Source organism: Narcine bancroftii, chromosome 10, assembly GCF_036971445.1.
Source record: "Narcine bancroftii isolate sNarBan1 chromosome 10, sNarBan1.hap1, whole genome shotgun sequence".
Classification (NCBI taxonomy): domain Eukaryota; kingdom Metazoa; phylum Chordata; class Chondrichthyes; order Torpediniformes; family Narcinidae; genus Narcine; species Narcine bancroftii.
Genome location: NC_091478.1, coordinates 64886010 through 64911919, shown reverse-complemented (window position 1 = coordinate 64911919; position 25910 = coordinate 64886010). Strand labels below are relative to the sequence as shown.

Genomic DNA, 25910 nt, shown 5'->3' with positions numbered 1-25910 from the left:
CCAATCTCCACGTTCCGCAAGTCTTCTCCAAGGTCGATCTGGTGTGGGGGTATCATCAGATCCCGGTCAACCCCAAGGACATCAGCAAGACATCAGCAATCATCACCCCCTTTGGCCTCTTTGAATTCCTGAGTATGCCTTTCAGCCGCAAGAACGTGGCCCAGACTTTTCAGCGCCTCATGGACGTAGTGGGTAAGGACTTGGACTTTGTGTCTGTCTACCTGGATGATATCCTTATCGCCAGCCGCAACCGCGAAGAACACAAGGCCCACCTCCGTACCCTGTTTTCCCGACTGGAGGAGTTTGGCCTCATGGTCAAAGTGGCCAAGTGCCAGTTCGGCAAGCAGATGCTGCAGTTCCTGGGGCACACCATCTCGGCAGCAGGTGCTGCCCCGGCGCCAGAGAAGGTCGCAGCTGTCCAGTGGTTCCCCAAGCAAACCACCCTCAAGGGCCTGCAGGAGTTCGTGGGGATGGTGAATTTTTATCATTGGTTCATCCCCAACACTGCCTGCACCATGCAACCGCTGTTTGCGTTGATCACCGCTAAGGAGAAAGTCCTGACCTGGTCAGAGGAGGCAGAGACTGCTTTTGCCACAACAAAGGAGGTCCTCACCAACGCAACTCTATTGGTGCACCCACACCCGGAGGCACACACGGCACTCTCGGTCAATGCCTCAGCCACACCGGTAGGGGGCGTACTCGAGCAGTGGCTCAATGGACAGTAGCGCCTGCTGGCCTTCTTTAGCAAACAGATGCTCCCGCTGGAGCTCAAGTACAGCGCTTTCGACCGGGAGCTCCTGGTGCTGTACCTGGCTATCCGGCATTTTCGATACTTTCTGGAGGGCAGGCCCTTCACGGTGTTCACGGACCACAAGCCCGTTACACAGGCACTGGCGATGGCCAAAGATCCACGGTTGGCTCGCCAGCAACGCCACTTCTCCTACGTGTCGTAGTTCACCATCGACATCCGGCACAGGGCAAGCAAAGACAACGTCATGGTGGATGCGCTCTCTCGTCCAGCGATCAATGCTCTCGCCCCATCCTTGACTACACACAGTTGGCACAGGCCCAGAAGCAGGCCCAGGCTCTCCAGACTGCCATCTCTGGCCTTGAGCTCCAGGGCATTCAGTTTCCCAACAGCCCAGACACACTGCTCTGCACCCAGTAGTCCCACTGCAGTGGAGGTCGAGCTTTTTCAGCTTAGTCCACGACCTAGCCCACCCCTCGGTGAAGACTTCGGTGTGAATGGTGGCAGAGAGGTTTGTGTGGCATGGGCTCAAAAAGGAGGTGGCCGAGATGGTGAGGAACTGCACCAGGTGTCAGGCCTCCAAGGTCCACCGGCATACGCAAGCCCCAATCCAGCAATTCAACCTGGTGGTGTGGAGATTTCAGGTAATCCGCGTTGACGTCGTAGGGAGGATCCAGAGAAGTGCGCTACCTTCTGTCGATCGGACCATGAGATGGCTGGAGGCCGTTCCCATCAAAGAGGCTTCCGCAGAGACGTGCACCAGGAACCTAGTCAGTCATTGGATCGCTAAGTTCGGAGTCCCAGCGCACATCACCAGTGACGGGGTGCCCAGTTCACCTCCATGCTCTGGGCTCAGCTGGCAAACCTCCTGGGGGGTTAAACTCCACCATACCACAGCCTACCGTCCGCAAGCTAATGGTTTGGTGGAGAGGTTTCATCGCCATATGAAATCCGCCCTCATGGCTCAGTTCACCAGCCCAGGCTGGGCTGACGAACTGCCCTGGGTTCCCCTCGGCATCAGAACACCACCCAAGGAGGACCTACAGGCATCTTCTGTGGAGCTGGTCTACGGCACTCTGCTCTCGCTGCCCGATGAGTTCTTTGGCCCAGAGCCCAACGTCATGTCCAAGCATGTGAACCTTTTGTCAGATCTCCGTAAGAAACTATCCTCCCTAGCCCCCCGCCTTCCTTGCATCATGGTGTCCGGTCGACACATCGTCCCAAAGAGCTGAACTCGGTGCAGCCCACATAAGGCACCTTTACAACGCCCGTACGAAGGTCCATACAAGGACCTCCAGCGATCTGGAAGGACTTTCACTTTGGACATGGGGCTAAAGACAAACACTGTTTGTGGACCGTTTGAAGGTGGCGCACTTAGACCTATCATGGTCAGTGCAGACGGCCATGCCCAAACGTTGGGGCCGCCCGCCGAAGCTGCAGGACGCGTAGCCAGTTCTGGGGTGGGGGGGGTTTGTGGCGGTGCACTCTCTCATGGCGAACCAGCCCCATGTGTAATGCCACATGCCGGGGCAGCCATGGGAAGATGGCACTGTCAGGGTTTCTCCCTGCCTCAAATCTCCTGCCCAGCACGCGCCTGGGGCAGAGATTATAATGTCAATGCACGAGGTAACAAAGTTTATGTTGCCCTTAAAAGGGCGCGCACTGAATTTGAATAAAAACAGTCACTAATGACTTTCAATGTCTTTTTGAGTCTTTCTTGGCTGTGTCCAGCACTATAATACCATATATATTCGTGTAATCGTAAAAATTTTTGGGCCAGTTTTTTTGAGTCAAATTTCATGGGTCGACTTCTGTAGCATTGTAAGAACCTGTGTCATTCAAGGTGTTGGGAGCTCGGATGGTGGAGACCGGGAGGTGAGTCACGTTCAGGGCTTCGGAATCTCAAATAAATGGGTGGCCAGGGCCTAGGAGAGAGTCTGCGCCAGGGGCATGGGGAGTTCAGGTGGGCAGGTGGTCAGAGTGAAGATCTGCGTTCAGGGCTTCGGGAGCTCGGATGGGTGGGTGGATGGAGTGTTGGGAGTTCGGATGAGTGGGTGATCAGGGCCAACAAGGTGGGGGGGGGGGTGGGTTGACTTAGGTCATATGAAAACACACAATTTTTGACCCAAAAGAAAGGGCGGGTTGACTATTACACAATATCAATGATTACATGAGTATATACAGTACAGTATATGTATTTAGCATTCAGACCATACTGTCTGAAAATATAATTTAAAAAATCCATATAACTGTCTTGGGTAAACTTATACCTCTCATTTTTGTTCGTTTTAGATTGGTCACAGTGTTTGAGCTACCGAAAGAAAATAGACACACACACACACCGAGAGCAGTTCAATTTATACAAGTCTTTATTACTAAATAGCTAGCTGAATTCACAGTACAATATGCAAGCCCTTCCCAATTATACTTATCAATGCCTGGACTGGTCCCAACTGCCAAAGTGAGGCGACGACTGCACACTTGTAGTAGGTTGTCTGGGCGCCGGTAGCAGCTTCTCCACCTCCCCGGACCGGGACATTGGTTGGAATCTTGAAGTTCTTCTTCTTGCAGAGAGATGTTGCCACCTCTTGGAGAGTCTCAAACTTCAGCAGTGGGACCATGGCTTATTTTACCCAAAAGTTGTTTACTTCAGATCTTATCTCTTTGAACAAATGATTTAATTATCTTCAAGGTCTCCTGACATTCTGCGACCAACAAAAGACAACTGCATCTCTTGGCCTCATGGTGTAAATTGGATTCTGCAACTGCATCCCTTCTTGCGTAAGCTGGTCTAGGGCCCCATGGTGGAATTTAGGTGTGTCTACTAATTCATATGCAACAAGCAGGTCCTCAGCCTTGCAGAAGCAAAGGCTGCAAAAGTAAGAAATACGGTTTAAATCTTCCATTACAATAACAACATCTGATTGTTGCTCAATGTTTAATATAAAGTTAAAATATTATATTCTGTAAACTATTTTATGGTTTACATATAATAAATAATTTACAGGTTAATTTTACGGCAATTTGTAATGTGCAATTTCATGTTCTGAAATAAATCACACTCCAGAGGCAAAATCTAGAAAGGCAGAGTTTAGTCTTTCAGTTTGGCTGCTGTCTTTCTGTTGCTCTCTTTTCTTCTTTTTCTTTCTTCTCTCCCTCTACCTCTCCTTTCCATCTATCTCTCAGGATTTGAGCTTCAAAGTTACAGCATGGTAAACCAGCCCACTATATCTGTATCGACTATCAAAGTGCATGTACACCATCCTTTTACTTCACTTCACTTCCTACATTACTCTCATAACATTCTCATCAACTCCCCCCTAAGATTATCCCACTCTCTTTCACATTAGGGCAATTTACAGTGACCAATGATTCTAACAATCTCTATATCTTTGAGTTTTGGGAGAACAGACTCCACATAAACAGGAGTCAGTATTAAATCTCTGACTCTGGTGCTGGGATGCTGCACCAAAATTGAAGATAAATATTGAAGATGACATGCTCCTTTTCAGTTTTGCAGACTCTGAGGTGGCTGTTAAGGCACCTGTAATATCATAGATGAGTTGGAGTTGCTTCATGTGGGACGGATTGGTTTTATGGGAGATTCTACTCTTCTGTCATTTTGCTCCAATCGACAACACTCAAGGTGCCAAGAATATTTTTGAATTCTCTTCCTTTTTTTTGAATATTTTATTTTTGTTTTTTTTCCATAAATATACATATCAAAATTTTCCATTTTCAAGATAAATATATAAAAAAACTTTTTTAAAATAAAACAAAACACAATAACCTCTTCCCTCTTCACAGTATAAATCCGTGCACTGTCAGGGCTTCCAGTTGGGTTTTAAAAAAAAAGCATCTTCATTGGGGAGATCTCTTATATTTTTATAATAGTGGCACATTTTAAAAAATTTATATTTCGGCTATATAATTCAAATTTAGTTGACATTTTTTAACAAATGCATCATATTTGTTCTTTAGATGATGTGTATTTTTTTCATCTGTTTATCTCTGTTTTTCATCTTGCTGTCTGTAGAGGGGACTGGGATATCCAAGTAATCACAATACATTTCTTAGCCACAGCTAACGCTATTTTGACAAATGAAATTTGGAATTTAGTTAGTTTGATACTTATTTCAATAAAATTGTCCAAAAGATAAAGCTCTGAGTCATCCATGAAGGCCACCCCTATTATCCTTGTTAGTATTTCAGTAATATCCTTTCAAAAGGTCTCACCTGCATGTGCAAATATTCTACATAAACACATCTCTGATATTTCCGATTTTGATTTATGTAATTTCTGTGGATTGAGGTATAATTGGTGTAGGAAATTATAGTGTACTAATCCATATCTTGCATTTATATCCAAACACCAATCAAACCAGCATCTTTCCATTATTGCAACTCCTATATCCTACTACAGTCTCTCTCTCTTGATCTCTGTAAACCTGGTTTGGCACTTTCATTTTGGAGAACAAAATTTTAGATATAAATTTAGATGTGTTCCCCAGCCAAATTGTTTGTTCCATCTCACTAATTTCAGGTGGGGCCAAGTTTGGTTCCCATCTTTCTCTTAAGAACAATTTTAATTGGAGAAAGCAGAAGAATGTCTCATCAGCTACTCCATACTATTCTCTCCCTTGTAGTTTAGTAAGTTCAACATTTGTTAAAAATTCTTCCACCTCATTTTCATCTCTTACTAATTCTAATTTATATAGTTTCATATAATATTGTCTAAACTTAGTATTTATTTCATTTTAATTATATGTTATAATTGTCTGTTTCTGATTCTATTACATTTATCATTCTGGATTACTTCTCTGCTTTAACCTGCTAAAATAACACTTTATGGGCCTGTTCTCCTAGTTCATAATATTTTTGCTTAGTTTTTAAATATTTTTATTCTATATTTTTCTTGTGTTCCTGATATCTGATATTCTTTTACCAATTTTGTTATATCCTTCTTAGACCTTCTAAGTCTCTTGCATATTCTCTCAAGATTTTTAGTATAAGAAATAATTTGTCCCCTCAGATAAGCTTTAAGCTTATCCCATATTAGAAAACTTTGTCTGTTAATAAATTCACAAAGATCCTTCATCTCTAATAATGTAGCATTAAGGCACCACCTAATCATACTTCCTTAGTTTTCCATTATCGTAATAGCTAATATTAATGGTGAGTGGTCTATTTTTACCACTCTACTTTGTAACTGGGCAGACCTATTAAAAATAGGTAAATCCTAGTATTTGAATCATGTACCCTTGAGTAGAACCCCTCTTTGTAAGGGGTTGATCAGCCTCAATATATCAATATATAAATGATGTCATTTCTGCAGCTTTCGCCCTTGTTATTGTTCACACTGATTTGTCCAATATTGGATCTAAACAAAAATTGAAATATCCTCCAATCAATATATTTTGTCTTCTCCCTGTGGTTTTTAAAAAGATATCCTTCATAAAGACTTCATCATAACAATTTGGGGCATAAGTGTTCATAAACATCCATGATCCTGCATAAATTTTGCAGTGTGCCATTATGAATCTTCCAGCTTGATTGGTTAATGTCTCTTATTATTATTGGTTTTTTTATTATTAATTAAAATCACGACACCTCTTGCTTTTGATCTAAATGAATACAATATTACTTGCTCCACCCATCCTCTTTTTAATTTTGAATGTTCCAATTTGTTTATTGTAAAAAGACTATATCTGCCTTTAATTTTTTAGGTATGCCAAGACCCATTTCCTTTTACTGTTTTGTTAATTCCATCAACATTAAAACGAATAAACTTTAATGTTCGACCCATATTTTTCTTTAAAACAAAATTTTTTAACAGTAAAATCTCTGACTCTTTAAATAATAAAGTGATCCTTCCCGTTTAAGAAAAACACACAATGTCCCTGCCCCGAAAGCCCGTGAAAAGTCTGTGGAATCTCTCAAGGAAGAAGAACCCATCCATTTGGCGCCATCTTTTTGCCTCTCCTTTCCAGATGTCATTCTCCTCTGTAGACTGGAGTTTCCACCCTGCTACCACTTTCCCCAGATTTTTTCCTTTTACTGAGCTCTCAGTGAGCATTTCTATCACTTTTAAATAAAAATACAAGATGGTTTTGAAAAAAAAAATACAACTTTTACTACTTTTACTTTGTTCCATTATAAATATTTTCACTATCTTTTCCCTCGGCAACCTTGATCTTTTTTCTCTATAAATTCGCAGAAAGTCTTCCACCTCGCATGTTCTTCAACCCTCAAAGTTGCAGGATATATTAGAGTATTTCAAGATTTGAACACATAGTTGTCTTTTCACATGTTAAAATCTTTTCTTTGTTTAATCAAGATTGGGCCAAAATCTTGAAAAAATAATACCTTTTCATGATCAACCTCGGGTGGGCCATTATTCTATGTAGAGTAATAATATACTGCTCCTAGAATTATCTCCTGTTTTCAGTAGCTTAAAAGTCTCATGAGAACTTGCCTTGGCCTCTGATCACTGGCTATTCTGGGTCAGTGAACTCTCTTGATATGCATATTTTCTCCAAATTTGTCTTCTCCCAACACTTGTGGGATCCATTTTTGAAAAATGTTCTTCCCTCGATTCCTTCCTTTAGTCCAATAATTTGGACATTATTTTGTCGACTAAAGTTCTCTATATGGTCAATTTTGTCAACCAGTCCTTGTTTAACCGACTCCCATTCTTTGGGTTTTTTTTTCCAAAGCCTCGAGTTTTTCAAGTGTTTTCGTGAATTCAAACTCGACTCAACCCATTTTCTCCATCAGGACTTCAACAATCTCTTTTATTTCGGTCATTTTCTCTGTCATATCTCTCGTCACACTTTTAACACTTATGAAACAGTTATTCCAATTCTCTACACTTGATCTTAGCCAAAACGCCAGGAAGCAATGGTTAATCAGTTTCTATTTTTTTCCAGGATATTACCCAATTCTTGACGCGACTCCCCAGTTTTACCTGGTTCTGCTGATCCCATCTCCATTTTTTTTGCACCATTCCCTTTCGGACATTCACCCAATGTTCCCAGTTGAATAAGAGCGTCTTCTATCTTTGTTCTCGGCTGTCTTGACTTCTTCGGGCTAGTTTTATCCATTTTTGATTAAATAAACCTCGATTTTCAAGTTTTGACCACTCTTCAGGGAGAGCTCACCAAAACACATCTATCTAACCTTTTTCTTTCCACTCACATACTACTTTAAGTATTCCCATTGCTATTGGTGCTCTGTGATTAGTAAGGGATTGCTTAAGGTGGTATGTGAGTGGAAATAAAAAGTTTGAAAACCACTGTTATGTAGTTGTAATTGTTATGTGTATGGTTTCATAACTCCAAAGGAAATGGGCCAATAACAGTTTTTCTCAAGAAAAATACTTCAGTAACAATTGGGACTCAACCTTCCCTTCCCAGTCACATCCCACCTTAAGCAATCCCTTACTAATTACAGAGCACCAATGCCATAGGGATTACTTAAAGTGGTATGTGAGTGGAAAGATAAAGGTTGAGAACCATTGATCTAAGTCCTTCATGTGGCCACGCCCCTAATGTTACATAGGAAGTAGGAACAGGAGTAGGCCAAAAAAGGCCCATCAAGCCTGCTCCGCCATTCAGTACGATCATGGCTGATCTAATTTATGACCTAACTCCACCTACCTGCCTTCTCCCCATATCCCCTAATTCCTCTATCATGTAAAAATTTATCTAACCGAATTTTAAATATGTTTAATGAGGCAGCCTCAACCACTTCCCTGGTTAGAGAATTCCAAACATTCACTACTCTCTGGGAAAAACTTTTTCCTCATCTCTGTCCTAAATCTACTCCCCCGAATCTTGAGACTGTGTCCTCTCGTTTTAGTTTCCCCGGCCAGCTCAAAAAACCTTCCTACATCTATCCTATCCATACCCTTCATAATCCTATATGTTTCTATAAGATCTCCTCTCATTCTTCTGAACTCGAGTGAATACAATCCTAGACGATTTAATCTTTCATTATAAGTCAACCCCTTCATCCCAGGGATCAACCTAGTAAACCTCCTCTGGACTGTCTCCAAAGCCAGTAATATCCTTCCTCAAATATGGAGACCAGATATTACTAGACCAGGAAGAAAAATGTCTGTATGTATCTTGGTCAATATGGTTTATATTGTGAAAAATAAAAAATTTTAAAATAAAAAAAAAATATGGAGACCAGAACTGGACACAGTACTCCAGGTGCGGTCTCACCAGTACCTTATACAGTTGCAACATTACCTCCCTACTCCTGAATTCAATTCCTCTAGCGATGAAGGCCAACATTCCATTTGCCTTCTTAATAACCTGCTGCACCTGCAACCTAACTTTTTGCGATTCATGCACAAGCACTCCCAAGTCCCTCTGCACAACAGCATGCTGTAGTTTTTCACCCTTTAAATAATATTCTTCCTTCTTGAGAAATCAAGGTGCAGAAATACCCTCAATTCAATGTGAATATTAGTTATTTTTTGAGGATGCATTGCGAGCATTCTCGGATCGTTTTTTTCTCCCCTTTTAGAAATCCCTTGATGTATCAGAGATTGGAGTAGTGCGTCTCTTTTAGGATTCTGGTATCAGTTTTGTGGTCATATGGTCCACCCTCCACTGCTGCCATGCACACGAGAGCTCCAAAGATGGTGGTGTTGGTCTGGGAGAGGATATTTTCCCAACTGGAAGATATAGAGGATTTTGTGGAGTCAACGTTGATCTGACCTGACCAGTATCTTGAGATTTCTGCTATCAGGCATCAATGTTCTGATCAATACAGAAAGATGGGGATCCTGCCTTTGAATGGACTATGAACATTGTGTTAAGTCGAGGTTTTGATTTTTGAGTATTCAGTGATAGAGAATGATGCTTATCTTTGTGCACAGTTGGAGGCTGGGTTCCAAGTTATTGTTGACTCTATATCTTAGTTTACAATGATTGGGCCCAGCATAAAACATCTGTAAGATAAAGATTCTCTTTCAAACAGCCTTCTAAGTGAAACACAATCTTTTAGCAATAGAGATCCACAGTGAGATGATTGAAATTGTGGATCACTGACCATGTCTCAGGGCCACCTCATTAGGCAAACAATCATAATGAAATTCTTAGTTCCCCCTTACTGCATTTGCAATCTTTAACTTTCTGAGGGGGATAAAAGGTTGAGGATCAAGACAACAATATTCTGGCATTCTTTTGAAGGTAGAGCATTTGGAACAGAGGGCTGCTGAGAGCAGATGTTAAAAAATTACATTTGTATTGCGCTCTCTTAATGATTTGTCTTCATGGGCGTATTTGAACCATTGTTGTGAACATTTTGTCTGAGGAACATTGCAGATTGGTGCCATGTAAAAACAGTGAGTGCAGAATAATGTTTCTGAGATAAATCATTAATTTTATGAAACTTTATAGAAATAAATGTTTTAATTTATGAGTGGTTAATAGAAACTGCAAGAGAGGTGTTTTCCATTTGAAAGACTGTCATCCTAACTTTGTGTTCTTTCCCTCCTAGAATCAAGACAACAATGGCTCTGCTAACTCTCAGAACCCATTTGTCCTGGGAAACTCTGTTACTCCACCACTGCCGACTTTCCCGCGAGTCACTAACACATATGGTTCCTACCAAGATGCAAACATTCCATTTCCTCGCACTTCTGGAGCCCGCTTCTGTGGAGCTGGTTAGTGATCAGTTTGAGGGAAACACTGGGAAGTCACAGCCCAGTCCGTGTTATGTGTCACATGTCTTTTGTAACTTTACTTTGGATTCTTTACATTGTCGGGTTTTGATTGCGCATCTCCTCCAGGTAGCAAATCTTCATCACACTGAAAGTTGTGTTTAATTCAATTGGCCATTTAAAGTTGGCCACAATAGAGGCAAGGAAAACTGGTCCTTGAAAATCAGTAATATTTAAGTCTTTTTGATCAAGTTCTTTATTTCACTAAAGGAATTTGATAAGAATGTTGGAATATGATTAGCAAGTTTGATGCAGAATGAATGAAAATTGGTTGTGCTGTCAATAATTAGGAGGATTCACAAAGTCTTCAGCAGAAAATATATTCCGGTCAGGAAAAAGGGCAGCAAGGGGGGGAAAAATCAACCGTGGTTCACAAAGGAAATAAAGGAGAGTATAAAATGGAAGGCTGCAAAGAGCAGTGGGAAACTGGAAGATTGGGATAACTTTAAGAGACAACAAGGGGTTACAAAGCAGGTAATAAGAAATGGGAAAAAGGATTATGAAAGTAAATTGGCACAAAATATAAAAACAGAAAGCAAAAAATTTTATATTTATAAATATATAAAATGGAAGAGGGTGGCCAGAGTTAACATAGGACCCTTGGAGGATGAGAAAGGAAAACTGGGAGCAAAAAAATGAGGAAGTGGCCGAGGCATTGAACAAATATTTTGTGTTAGTCTTCACGGTGGAAGACATGTCCAGCATTCCCAAGTGCGAGTTAAGGATGCGAATGTTGGGGAAGGCCTTGATAAAATAGTTTTTACAAAGGAAGTAGTGATGGAGAAACTAATGGGACTAAAGCCAGACAAATCACCTGGTCCTGATGATATGCGTCCAAGGGTTCTGAAGGAAATGGCAGAAGTTATAGTTGATGCATTGGTGGTCATAGACCAAAATTCCTTGGATTCTGGGCAGGTCCCGCCAGACTGGAAGACTGCAAATGTTACGCCACCTTTTAAGAAGGGATATAGGAAGACTGGAAATTATCGGCCAATTAGCTTGACATCTGTAGTTGGAAAAATGCTTGAAGCCGTCATTAAAGATGAAATAGTGAAACTTTTGGAACGTAAGGGCTCAATCAGGCAGACGCAGCATGGTTTTAGAAAGGGAAGATCTTGTTTGACAAACTTGTTAGGATTCTTTGAGGATATAATGGGTGTGTTGGATAGAGGGGAACAGGTTGATGTTGTATATTTGGATTTCCAGAAAGCATTTGATAAGGTGCCGCACAAGAGACTTCTCAGTAAGTTACAGGAAAGTGGAGTCCGGGGAAGTATATTGGCATGGATTGAAAATTGGTTGTCTGACAGGAGGCAGAGAGTCGGGATAAGTGGGAGTTTTTCAGGTTGGCAGAGAGTGGTAAGTGGGATGCCACAGGGGTCGGTGCTAGGCCCACAACTGTTCATCATTTACATTAATGACTTGGAGGAGAGGACAAAATGTGGTGTAGCCAAGTTTGCGGATGACACCAAATTGAGTGGAAGAGCAAATTGTAATGAAAATGTGGAGAGTCTGCAGAGGGATATAGTTAAGCTGGATGAGTGGGCAAAGGTCTGGCAGATGGAGTACAATGTTAGTAAATGTGAGGTTATCCACTTTGGCAAGAAAAATAAAAGAGCTGAATATTATTTAAATGGTGAAAAACTACAGCATGCTGTTGTGAAGAGGGACTTGGGAGTGCTTGTGCATGAATCGTAAAAAGTTAGGTTGCAGGTGCAGCAGGTTATTAAGAAGGCAAATGGAATGTTGGCCTTCATCGCTAGAGGAATTGAATTCAGGAGTAGGGAGGTAATGTTGGAACTGGAGTACTGTGTCCAGTTCTGTTCTCCATATTTGAGGAAGGATATACTGGCTTTGGAGACGGTCCAGAGGAGGTTTACTAGGTTGATCCCTGGGATGAAGGGGTTGACTTATAATGAAAGATTAAATCGTCTAGGATTGTATTTGCTCGAGTTCAGAAGAATGAGAGGAGATCTTCTAGAAACATATAGAATTATGAAGGGTATGGATAGGATAGATGTAGGAAGGTTTTTTGAGCTGGCTGGGGAAACTAAAATGAGAGGACACAGTCTCAAGATTCGGGGGAGTCAATTTAGGACAGAGATGAGGAAAAATAGTTTTTCCCAGAGAGTAGTGAATGTTTGGAATTCTCTCTCCAGGGAAGTGGTTGAGGCTGCTTCATTAAACATATTTAAAATTCGGTTAGATAAATTTTTACATGATAGAGGAATTAGAGGATATGGGGAGAAGGCAGGTAGGTGGAGTTAGGTCATAAATTAGATCAGCCATGATCGTATTGAATGGCGGAGCAGGCTTGATGTGCCATTTTTGGCCTACTCCTGTTCCTACTTCCTATGTTCCTATGATACAGATTGTTGGAAAGTTGAGCAGAGCATTGGCAGATGAAAGTTAATCCCAACCAGTAGTGAGGTAGTGTATTTGGGAAGTCTGCACGATTGGCGTTAGCGCATCGCCCTTACAGCACCAGCGTTCGGGTCCAGGGTTCAAACCCCGCACTGTCTGGAAGGAGTTGGTACGTTCTCCCCGTGTCTGTGTGGGTTTTCCATAGGGCATCCAGTTTCCTCCCACCCGTTCAAAACATACCATGAGTGTAGGTAAATTGGATGTAAATTGGGCGGCATGGAATCGTGGGCCAAAATGGCCTATTACCGTACTGTATATCTAAATTTAAAAAAAACTAAAATAGTGATAGGACATGCACAGTAAATGGTAGGGCACAAGGAATCTTGATAAATTATGGGGGCATGGGGTTTAAGGACAGAGTTCCTTAAAGTGGCAACAGAGATAGATGAAGGAGTCATATTGGCATGCTTGCACTCATAGAAACATAGAATATAGGTGTAGGAGTAGGCCATTTGGCCCTCCAAGCCTACACTGCCATTCATTTTGATCATGTCTGATCATCCACTCAGTACCCTGTTCCATCTCTCTCTCTCCATACCCCCTGATCCCCCTAGTCACAAGTACTAAATCTAACTCTCTCTTGAATATAGCTATGGAACCGACCTCAATCACTTCCTGTGGCAGAGAATTCCATAAATTCACCACTCTCTTGAGTGAAAAAAATTCTTCCTCATCTCAGTCCTAAAGAACTTCCCCTTTACCCTTAAACTGTGACCCCTGGTCCTAGACTTGCTCAACATTGGGAACAATCTTCCTGCATCTAGCCTGTCAAATTCCTTAAGAATTTTGAACGTTTCTATTAAATCTCCTCTTAATCGTCTAAACTCCAGCGAGTACAAGCCCAGTCGTTCTAGCCTTTCTTCATAGGTTGGGGCCTAAAATATAGAAGTTGCGAGATTATATTGCAACTTTACAACACACTTGTAGACCGTGCTGTGGCTTTGTGTGCAGTTCAAGTTGCCATACGAAAGGAAGGATGTGATTGTGCTTGAGAGAGTGCAGTGGGGATTCACCAGAATGTTGCCTGGAATGGAGGGCTTTAGATGTGGGGAGAGACTACATAGACTGGACTTGATTTCCTTCGAATGAAGGAGGCCAAGGGGTAACCTTAGATTTTTCTAAAATCATAAGATGCATAGATAGGATAGATAATCAGAATCTTTTTCCCATGATAGGAGTATCAAAGGCAAGAGACCATAAATTTAAGGAGAGTGGAAAAAGCTTTAAAGGGAATCTGAGGATGAGAGTTGTACACTGAGAGTGGTTGGTATTTGGAACACCCTGCCAGAGGAGATGGTGGAATTGAATACAGTCACTCCACTGATACTTATTTGGACAGGTACTTGAATAGGCAAAGCATAGAAGTATACAAACCTAATGTGGGTAAATGTGTTTAGTATGGATGGGTAAAAGGTTCTTGTGAATGTGGTGGGATAAAGGGTCTAATTCTGTGCTGTGCAACTTTATGACTTTTAAGTTTCAGATTGTCAAATGAAGCACAATTTGCTTCTGGTTTACTGTAGCCATATTGTGAGGAAGTTGACAAGCTTCTAACTTTCTGCTATCCACAACAAATGGTATGTTCAGCCAAAGTCAGAGTTTACTGTACTTCCCGCTAAATGCATTTTTAAATAACAATGGCTTTTTGGGAATCAAAACACTTTGTTAACTAGATGAGACTTATTTCTACATCTGCATTAGCAAACTACTGATAATCAGTCAGGAATGCCAAGGTGCCAGAAGATAGGCAATTTTTGTGGGATCTAATAACAGAGCAGCCCAGACAAGGAAAAGCAGGTTACAGAATAAGGAATCAAAATAAGGATAAAAATAATATAATTTAAGTTCACCACTGGAACCTAAATCTGACTTGCATTTGGTCTAAATCAGACAAATTTAAGTGAATTTATGTTGTCTAGGTTATCTTGTATACTTCATGAGACCAATGACTCTTCATCGGACAGTATCTCCAACAGAGCCTACACCCAGGTACAAGATTAATATTATTAACAAGTTTGCATCTCATTTGTTTACTCTTATAAAAGTTACATCTTTAATGCAGTAGATTAGAATCAGCCAGTTGTACATTGTTTGGGATCTGTTGCCAGTTATCTGAGTGTGATCTTTTGTGATACTATTCAAATAAAGAAAGATAATTCCCTTTGGCCCAAACAATGCCATTGTGAAGAGTAAAATCAAATTAATGCCAAGTTAACCAATTTTGTACATTTTGAGTGTATGAATTTCATGACGTCCAACAATGCTCAACAGTTGTACAAAACCATAAATCATTTTTTGAGTCATACAGCATGATAACATGCTCTTTCAGCCCACAAGCCCGTCCAAATACACCCAATTGACTTACACCTCCATAACATTTCTGAATGGTGGGAGGAAACCAGAGCTCCCAGAGGATGTCCTACATTACTGATGTGATTGTTAGTCATGACTAGTTGAAGCTCAAGTTTATTTGTTATCCGATTGTACCAGTACAATCTGGTCCACAGTGCAAACATACAGGCACAACATACATAGAGAAAAACATTAACATATGCACAGTACATAAATACATACCTTAAAATAAATATTATTAATAAATAAGAGTAATGGAGAATTGTTTTAGCATTCAATGGTCATTCAACAGTATCACTGACTGTGGGAAGAAACTGTTCCTCAGCCTGGTGGTTCAGGCTCTAATACTTCTGTATCTTTTTCCTGACGGGAGTAGCTGGAAGATACTAAGTGGTAGGGGTTCTCCCTGATTTTGCGATCCCTCTTTAACAACTATCCTGATAAATCACATCGATGGGAGTGAGAGGCATCCCTATGATCCTCTCTGCCACTTTACTGGTCCTGTGGATTGACCTCTGATCCGATGGTCTACATCAGGTGTACCACATGGTGATGCAGCCGATAGAGCTGTAAAAAGTGACAATGGTGGCCAATAGCCTTGACTGCTTCAACCTTTTAAGAAAGTTCAGTTGCTGTTGCACTTTCCTGACAAGTAAGGTGATGAGTATCTAAGATATGTCTCTTCTTAAGTGGACTCTAAGGAACTTGGTGTTCTCTACATTCTTCACTACTAAGCCATTACTGTATAGTGGAGGGTGGTTGTCCTGGTCCTCCTAAAGTCCACAATCTTCTCCTTTGTCTTGTTGAGACTTGGGTTGTTGCACCTCTTCTCTGTATTGTAACTCTTTATTGTTTCTAATGAGGCCAACTACTGTTGTGTCATCTGAAAATTTGATGACTGTAGGAACTGGATCTGGCTTTGCAGTCATGGGTCAATAGGATGAACGGGAGTGGGCTGATACTGTTCTCTCCAAGAAGATTTTAAAACAGAATTGTATTTAAAATGTTAGACACATCTTTCTTCAAGCAGAAGGCAGAGGTTTATGTACTCTGCTATACAATCTGCAGATGCATTCACCCAAAATGAGGTCTTAATCACTTGGCAGCTCTCAATTCAGTGACTAGGAGGAATCCTGCAAAAGGAGTTGTATGTTTATCAGATCAGAAATAAGTTTAAAAAAAAAAGATGTAAACACCTGACACAAAGATAACGGCCATGGAAATAAACTCCAAGCAAGGTGTCTGTAAGGGCATGAGTGCCCTCAATGAATCCTTCGCTATTGAGAGCCTGGCACTGCAGCTAAATGTCTATTCTGGTTTGAAATGCAAAGGCTAAATTCACCAAAAATGGAAAGTTCCTTGTTACGAACTAAATCAACAGCAGTGGTAATAACCAGGACAATGGTTTTGATAAAACAATAATTTTTTAATGAATAATTAATAACTTAGCACTCCTTAGTTAACTCTAACTTAACCCCCACTATGTGCAAATGTATACATGTATATGTGTTAAAAACCAATTATAGTTTAAGCTTGATTCTGAAGAGATGATTTTAAAGTTCAGTCTCAGAACTTTGGCTGTAAGTATGAGGCATCAAATTTCTTTAAAATTGTTGCTCCAAAGCAATAATGATGTTGAAACATCAAGTCATCAGACCTCTTTAAAACTCACAAATTTCTTCTGTAGGGTTGTTTTCAGAGCAATATTTCTTCATTCGAATGATTTTCTCTCTCTTTTTTGCATGGACATTTTGGAATCTGTGTTCCACACAAAAAATCTGTCCTCTTTTCCAATGAGTCAGCGAAAAGGCTATTTTTTTCCATGATGATTTCACAAACCCAGACAAAGGTGAAGTGGCCATACGAAAATGATACAGTAGAAATCTGTCCTCTTTTCAAAAGAGACAGTAAAATAGCTAAATTCTTCAAAACCACTTTTCCATGTTCCTCCTTTTCATAAGGAGAACATAAGCAGCCTTTGTTATAGCATTTAAATCCTGTATTACAGGATGGTCAAGCCCATTCAATCCTGTGTTTAAGCCAGACATCTTCTTCTGGTCCCAAAAATGCCTCTCGTTCAGTAATATGTTTTGTCTAAAAACTCATCACATGGCTCGTGGCATCTTCTCTGCTTCATTTCTCCAAAAGCATAAATCATGGCAGATGGCCCTTTTGAAATTACTTAATATATATATATGCCAAAAACATCTCTGTTCATTTAGACTCACTTCAAAGGTATGAAGTTTGAGCCAACGGACTCAAGCCTATCTTGACAAGTCGCTCAAGGAAGAACATGCCTGTTTGAATAAAAATGCCATCGCTCAGCACTCTATTGTCTTGGTTTCCATTATAAAAGCATAAGTTTGACCAACAGTTCTTTGTTAGCATTTCAGTTTTAAATGAACCATTGTTCTGATTCCATAGCATGTTTACACAGTTTCCACTGAACAATTTCCACACAACTGATCTCCAAGACCTGTCAGCTGCGTTTTCAAAGGACTCTCTGAGAGTAATTGTGTTTGTAAAATGCAACTATGTCCTGTCCACCCTAAAGCTAACTTCACTAAGAAATATATATTTTATAATTAAAGATTTTAACTTTAAAGATTAATATTATCACAAATCCGTAAACATCCCCAATTACTATTCAAACTATTCTTGACTTCTGCAATAATCAGCAAATAGTATAAAGCTACTTGTGATGTACGTCAACAGAGGCAACCTGCAGAAATTCTGTATTAAGTGTTCTGAGAGTGAAAGGTGAGTTTAATTTTCTCTGGGAGCAATGCAATGCTAGACCATTTGTGGAAACAAATGCAAGTGACTGTTATTTTTTGACAAATGCCACATCTGACACTTAGCTGCTTATTTCTGTGTTGCATTACCAAGAGTAGTCCTACAGACAAATGGGGAGCTTTCCAATTTTTGTGAATATGACTTTTGCATTCACTCCTCAAAGAGGCATCTGACTGCAATGCTCCCAAAAATGCAGTAACTTAAAGAAGGCACGATTAACCTTGTAGGTAATTTCCTGGCAAATTCTTGCCATAACTTACTGTAGTGGTATCTGAATGCATTCCCTCAACCTCCCCACCTCCTCGGGAGTACTTCACTCTACCATCATTTTAGTGTGCCCTCGTTCCTGCCAACACTCTCCAGTAATTAAACACTATAGGCAATTTTATAGTGTTTTCATTAAGGTCTTCTTTCTAAGGTTAGAATGATGATGAAAGATACTGTGAAATTTGACCTCTGAAACAAGCATGACATGAGGAAGTGAGCTAATGTTCTTTAGAGCCCAGTGTCGTGATTTCTTTGTTGTTGCAGCATTAGAAATTATGCAAAAGATTATTTCTGGATCTTACTCCTTTTTCCATTAATTCCAATTTCAGACCAAAAATGCCTACTCCTTCATTCTTGGTAATTTTGCTGACTGCTGAAATATCTGCATTTTCAAAAATTCATTATGCAATTTATTAATATTCATGCTGTCTATTACAGAATATTGTATTTTGTATTTAGGTCACTCTCAGCACTCTCTGCATATCACAGTGGAGGAATCACCCCGATGAAGATCCGTACAGAATCGCAGAGTAATTTGAGGTTATACAGTGGGAGTCCAACTCGCAGTGAAAAGGAGTTGGTGTCCATTAGCTCTTTCTATTACAAGGAGCGAGTGAGTAGAGTATGCTATCTGTGACGAGTTACACAGTCCATTAATTTTAGCCTTTTTCTCAGACACCAATTTGTGCTAAGCCTCCAAGCATAAGTTTCATACTTTGTGGAACTTGATGTGCACTGTACAACAATGCTTCCAGTGTCACATGGCTGAATTACACACTGCTGCAGTTGGTCACTCTGATGCTCTGTTTCCTTGCTAGTCTGGCTTTGCAACTGTGGCCCAATCAGTGGCTTTTGCTTTGTTATCCATTTTTGAAGTTTCAGTCAGTGCATTTATATAGGTAGCAAACCAGGTTCACGAAAAAAAAACTGTGACATTATGGAATTTGCTGAGGAACAAATAGTTGATTTAAAATCATAATGTCTGGTATAAAATATAATTTATCTGAATCACAAAATCTAGCTGAAATTTACATTAAATTTGGTTAATGACCAGAATGTGATCTTTTACTTGGTATGTGTCAATGTTCTTTATTTTTAACAGATTGAAGACTGAGCAGCTGCTTTGGCCAGTGGTATACCAGCGACATATATCCTCTTTTGATTCAATCAGAGTCACTACTGTTCATGAATTAGAGATTCTGTGTTAGAACTTGATTCTTTATTAATATTTACAATAGAGTCAAATTTGTTTTTCTAAACCTCTCAAGGACTTGTGCTTTTCCACTACTTGACCAGGGAGAACAGTGCATGTGGTGAATGTATTTGAGAGTCATGATGCAATGCTGTATCCCAATAGAGGGAAGGAATATTAATTGTAGATGCATGACACTTGCAGTTTGTTTATATAAGCACAGTGTGTTAAACACCATCTCATTTTTCCTTGCAGCATTTGCTGTGTCCCATCCAAAGCTTGCTATTGTATTGTGAATATGAGGTTGACATCCCCTTTAATCCTCCTTTAATTCTTTAACCTGGATAAACATGCTTGTACGGATGCTTTGGTTTACTGTCTCTGCACTTTGATTTGACCTTGCTTGTGCATATGGAGAATTATATCTTCAAGTCCCAAAATGTAGGTAGTTCTAGTGAGCTGACAATTTACAAATTGGTGTTCAGCTCAGAAGGATGATCTATCCATTCTAATGACTGCAATGTGGTGGCTGCTGACCTGGTTATGGTTGCAGTATAGGTTTCTGGAAGTGCAGAATTCTGAGGAAATAGTGGATTTGAAAAAAAGGTGACCTTTCTCATCTTGAGAGTCATGAGATTCAGTCCCTAGGCTGAGTTCCTTTTGTACCAGACATGGAAATTTGGTTCTATTTGTAATTGCCCAAAGCACAACTGATTCTTCAAGGTAGTGGTCTGAAATGAGAGGATGAGAGAGACTGGCAGTGTCACATGCATTTTATTTTAAAAAAAAAATTCTTTCATCATCACCTGTTGGAAAATGATTAAATATTCACAAAAGTAAAGCCCAGCTGTGAAGTGATTAAGGAATGTTTTTATTCATGCATTGAATATGCCTGATATTGGCAAGGTCAAGATTTAATGCATATGCCTTAAGGGGTAGTTGCTTTGGGGCATCTGGAACTCCTTTATTCCCTGTGGGAAATGTACTCGTACTGTATGGTCAATGGGCAACTCAAGATTTTAGCTCGTGCTGATGAAGGAACAATCCTGTGGGTGACTTAGGGAGGAACCTGCAAATAGTGACATTTGCAGACAGCTGCTGCCTTGACCTTCTAAATTAGTTAGTTACTGTAATTGAAGAAGCTTTGGCAAATAGAAAATTACAGCACGGACCCATCTTGTCCATGCCAACCAAATTGTCTACCTGAACTATTATCTGTAGTGTTTTTATTAAGCTTCTTGCAAAATGAAAGAGTCAAACTAGTAGGACTCTATCCCTGGCTTGTTCTCGGATGGTTGGATCGATGTGATTACTCCATCTGTGATGTCTGAGACTAAGATGATTGGCCTCCAACCATTACAATCATCTCATTTAATTACTAAAGCCAGTGAATAGCTCTCCTTTTGATTTTTATTGGTTCCTTCATGTGAAGGACAGGAATTCTTACTTTGCCTCAAATTTGGCTTCTTTGCTCATATTTGGAACAAGGCTACACTGGAGGTCTGGAGCAGACTGAATCAGTAAGCAGCTTATTATTTCATTATTGCTGCTTGTTGGCAATGTTGGAGAAATTTCCTTTATTTTGCTCATTAAAAGTGAACTGATTGAGTTTGTTATGAGCTGCAATCTACGTTGAATCCTGTGCACTTAATATCACATCAATGAGTTAACCAAGTTGGTTAGAGACCGAAAATGTGATGTGGGGACTTTGGGATGAGTCAGAAATGGACCATTTAGTCAGCACTTCTGGCTGTAGACAACTGAAAGCATTTCAGCCATCTGCATTTTTTTACTCTTTTTAAAGATAGGAATGTTCAAGCAACCTCCTTCACCATTAATTGATGAATTATTCACTATTGTTCAATACTGGAGGTAATAGGATTGCAGAGCTTTGAACTGTTTGTGGTAGGAATCAGTAAGCTCCCTTTATTGCTTCTACTTTTAGCATGCATATATTGTGGCACCCAATTTTATGTATGTTAGTTCTTTTCCTGGCATACTTTTCTAATCTGCATGTTGAATCAAAGTTAGTCCATTGCTTGATCATGGTGGTAGACTGACATATATGGTGCGCCACAGGGTGCAAATATCTCAGTGTCACCGGATGCCCAGATTTGAACTGCTAGTGCAGTTCTCAGTCTATCTCATTTCTCACACTGGTGGTGATGTACGACCCATGGGGAAGATAGTCAATATATAGACAGACTTGGTCTCCACAAGAACTAGATATTGAAAACCTGCCTGTTGTATATTTTTAATCATTGTTCTATGCATTTTAGTGTAAAGGAATGATGATTCAATAGTTGAGAGAGAACTGTGGGTGGTGATAGGTAATAAACTGGTTTCCTTCCCAAGAATTCATAAGAACTCTCTTCAGGCTATACAATTCTTTGCCATCACTTCTGGTAAATCTCTCCCCTCTTAGTACATGTGATAATGGAGAAACCTAGAAAAATAGCTGAAAATAATGATGCTTTGTGTATCTTTGTGTCAGACAGTAGCTCAGCCAGTCTACTCAGCTTTCTCAAATTCGGTGAAAGCCTCCAGATGTGCGTGTAGATTTTACAGTGTTTTCTGGGATGAAGTGCCTTTATCATGCCAGGATTGATGATGTGGAGCAGTGTATTCAGTTTTATTATTATTAACAAGAACATGCGGTAACTAGGTGAATGAGGAGAGTGTGGTTGTTTTGATGTAAATATTAAAGATGCATGTTGGTAGTTGATGCATCACATGGAAAGTCATAGTGTCCTCATTGTTCATCTTTTTGTTGGGAATTTTTGAATGGAAGTTCGAATGTGCCTGAACCTAGCTTGTTGTGCAAGAGAAACTTCAAATCTGGAAATAGCAGTTGACTGATGAAACTACCTTCATTGCTGATTTACAGTTTTCATAAATGCAGCTTGGGTCTTAATTGTCTATAGATTAGAAACTAAACTATATTACCTTTTTTTCCACCAGCTTCTCCCAGAGTATCCCTCTGTGAAGTTTATTTACTCTATGTTTCATTTTTATTTTGTGTGTGCATGTTTATTTTCCTGTTGAGATAACTTCTTTTATTTTCTTGGTGTTTTTTTTCTTTATTTTTGGTGATGTTCATACTTGCAGATGTCTCCTATCTCCAACCGGCGGCGCTGGTCCATTCAAGCCATAAATGAGTTCCCGGTACTGTGCACATTACCATCCTGCATTTGTGCCCTTGTGACTCTGGGATGGCCAGTTGCCTTTTATCATAACAATCCTTTCACTGCCAGTCAACTCCTTTCACAAGATTGTGATTGGATATTTTTAGTTCAAATCTATAAAAGCCACCCACATTGTGGGATGGTTATAAATTCATGACAAGTGCTGGCCACTTGGTACTACTGTGGAGTTTCCATGTACGTGAATGAATGCAGGTAGGAAACAGCAGTGGAGCGTACATTCATAATGGGTTCGACAGCTGAGCTTGCTTCTGTACTTAATTGAGATTCACATTTGTGAGTTTCTTGACTACAAATACTGGAGAGCCTTGTTTGTGATTTTAATTTTACCTCTCTATACCAAAGATGCTAAGGGCAATTGTAGCATCTCAGCTTCTACCCAAAATAAGATTGCCAAATTCAAAATAATTGGGATTCCTAGTCGCATGAATGGTTATCTATTCTCCTGATTAGACTGAGATGAGGTGCACCTGGCCATCCCACTCTTGAGCACTTTGAAACAGCCCCTGCTTTCTACACTAACGTTTTTCCTTTTGTGTGATTTTAATTTCACTAGATAGTTAGTGTGCCTTAGTAACTGCATGATATGCATGCTACTGACTGGGAAATGGGCATTTTTATCTGCACAATTTCACTTTTTAAGAATGAGCTTTTGGAACATTTCTCTGCTAATTCAGGTAACTTTATTTTCTGGAGCACAAAAGATAAAGCTTGGATTCAGAAGATTGTTTATTCTCTACATATGTGTACGTGTTTGTATGAATAATCAGTGTGTCACTGCTTGACAACTGATGACAAACTCAGAACAATAGAGAAAATGGGCCTTCTCATCTAAAACACAAAAAGCTGTTTCCATTCGCCATCTGGTCCCAGTTAGTTACATGCCGTTACAATTTCTCTTCCCACACTGACCAGCCCCTCCTCAGCCTTCTTTGCTGCAAAAGTGAGAGATGATGCATAAACTGAACACCTTGTATTCTGCATGGGTAGCTTACAACCCAGTAGAATAAACATTACATTTTCCGATGACCTTACCTCCTGTGTTTCCCTCTTTGTCCTTCTTACCCATTTCTGTTTCCCTCCCCCTTTTTGTTCCTTCCTACTACTTCCCAAGTACTACTCAACCAAACCTGTTCTCTATCTGGTTTCAACTGCCCATCAAGCCCTGTCTTATCTGACTTCACTTGTCAGCTTCCTTACATCACAAGATATAGAAACAGAAGTAGGCCCATGGCCTATTCATTACATTCCAGGACTGGTAGCCTTTGTGTTCCCACTTAACAACCTCCAATAGCTTTTTCCACCCTCTGCCTCTCTTCCCACCACTTGGGTTCATCCAATCATCTCTCACCCTCCTCAGTCCACCTATCATTAGTACAATGTAAAGATGACTAGTGGATGTAAAAATGTTGATCGTAAGCATACATTAGTATGGGATGGTTTGGAAAGCATTGTGAAGAAATACCAAGCACATGACTTCTGAGATCCATGCACAAGGGAAAATTAATAGAATGGTAGGATACATATTCAACATGATGAGGCAAATTTATAAATATTATGCTGAAGCATGTGTTGCAATGGTTCATGCATACTTTGAACACCATGATTGACCTAAAGTGCAATGTAGTTGGTTTAAAAAAAGTTTCGGAAACTTTTATTGTCTAGACTCTAGAGGGATTGCAAGGAATTTACTGAGCTACCTTAACTTAAATATTCTATTTGCAAGGAAGGGATACCAGTTAATGGAAGATTAATGAAAATGGATGAAAAGTAAATTTACCAACCAATATTGGAAAGTAATAAAAGGGTGTGGAAAGTGGAGCTGCAGAGAGGATGAAAGAGAGCAATTCAGTGAGTAGGATCTTGATTGATAAAGATTCGGCAATCTGTGCTAGGGTGGAAGTCAGACATACATTGAAGGTGAGTACTGTAAATGTAAGGATTTGGTGCCAGTATATAATATTGGTGAAGATAGGATTGGAATCAGCTGAAATGATAATGGGTTTCCAAATTTGAATGAGAATTTTAGGAAGAGACCTCGGGGTTGAGAATGAATTGTTGGTCAGGAGGGAACTGCTCAGGACCTTGTTAAAATGGTTGGGTCTGGAGGTAGCAAAGGCAGCATGGTTGGCGTAGTGGTTAGCACAACGCCTTTGTACCGCCAGTGACTGGGACCAGATGGGGATTCGAGTCCCACACTGTAAGGAGTTTGTACGTTCTCCCCATGTCTGCATGGGTTTTCTCTGGGGGCTCCAGTTTCCTCCCACCATTCGAAAAGTATTGGGCTCTAGGTTAATGGGGTATAAATTGGACAGCATGGACTTGTGTGCTGATAAGGCCTGTTACCATGCTGTATGTATTTTTTTTAAATTAAAATTTAAAAACACGAGGAATTCAGTAGAAAAAGGGAAGGAGAAGGAACGTGGCAGAGGTGGGAAGAAAAGGTCTCTGGAAGGGAAGATTCTGATCCCACTTTTCATTTTAGGGCCATAGAGTGTACAGAGTCTGCAAACTTAAATTGAGCTTGAGACAGTGGCCAGGATATGGAAGGGCATTCAAATTTAACACCATATTTTGCACATATCCAGCATCCAATCAAAGCAACCTGCAGAGTGGAACTGATGCACTTGTAGAAATTGACCTCATTTACTAGATATTGTATTACCCTTGGGCAAAATGCGAGAAAGTGGAGGGCTTGCAGAGTGAGATATTTTGGGTTACTGGGTGACCAAAACGAAGCATTATAACACTGATGTAATTACTTGTGATGGACCCTCTAGAAAGTTACAAAGGAATCTAGTTGCACTATTAGTCATGTAGGATATCTGTCACTTTGCATCTCCTTGCTAATAACCACACAGGACTGCCTCTCATTTCCTATGTGTAGCCTTCTGGTTGGTCAGTGTATTGAGCCCCTGATCATGAATTACACTAGACACATGGCCACCCAACAATGATGTAAATAAAGCATAGCATTGTGTTTATTTGTAAAGATCTAACCTGACCCCAATAGGTTGGAATCTGTCAGGATCAGACTGAGTAGCAAGGCTCAGTGCACCTTTTTAATGACAACCTTCTGATGAAATAGCAAAGGACGATACAACAATCACAATTATCGTGTACTGCTTAACATAGTAGAATAAAATTTTACATGAAAGCTCCAAGCTATAAGCTCTTAAAGGTAATATCCAT

General features: G+C 40.2%; 1 protein-coding gene across 8 annotated transcripts in view; it reads left to right on the top strand.

The window, feature by feature from the left end:
- Nucleotides 1–25910, top strand: part of wdr59 (WD repeat domain 59) — a 77617-nt gene that overhangs the window by 29809 nt on the left and 21898 nt on the right. For 4 of the 8 annotated variants that reach the window (XM_069901123.1, XM_069901122.1, XM_069901125.1 and 1 more), the window contains exons 16-19: nucleotides 10262–10427; nucleotides 14828–14897; nucleotides 18783–18936; nucleotides 22624–22680. In XM_069901123.1, the coding sequence (XP_069757224.1) occupies nucleotides 10262–10427; nucleotides 14828–14897; nucleotides 18783–18936; nucleotides 22624–22680 (447 nt within the window). Of the gene's footprint in view, nucleotides 1–3440; nucleotides 3628–10261; nucleotides 10428–14827; nucleotides 14898–18782; nucleotides 18937–22623; nucleotides 22681–24444; nucleotides 24564–25910 lie in introns of those variants that run through there. The other 4 variants (XM_069901127.1, XM_069901124.1, XR_011345675.1 and 1 more) reach the window with 4 other exon arrangements.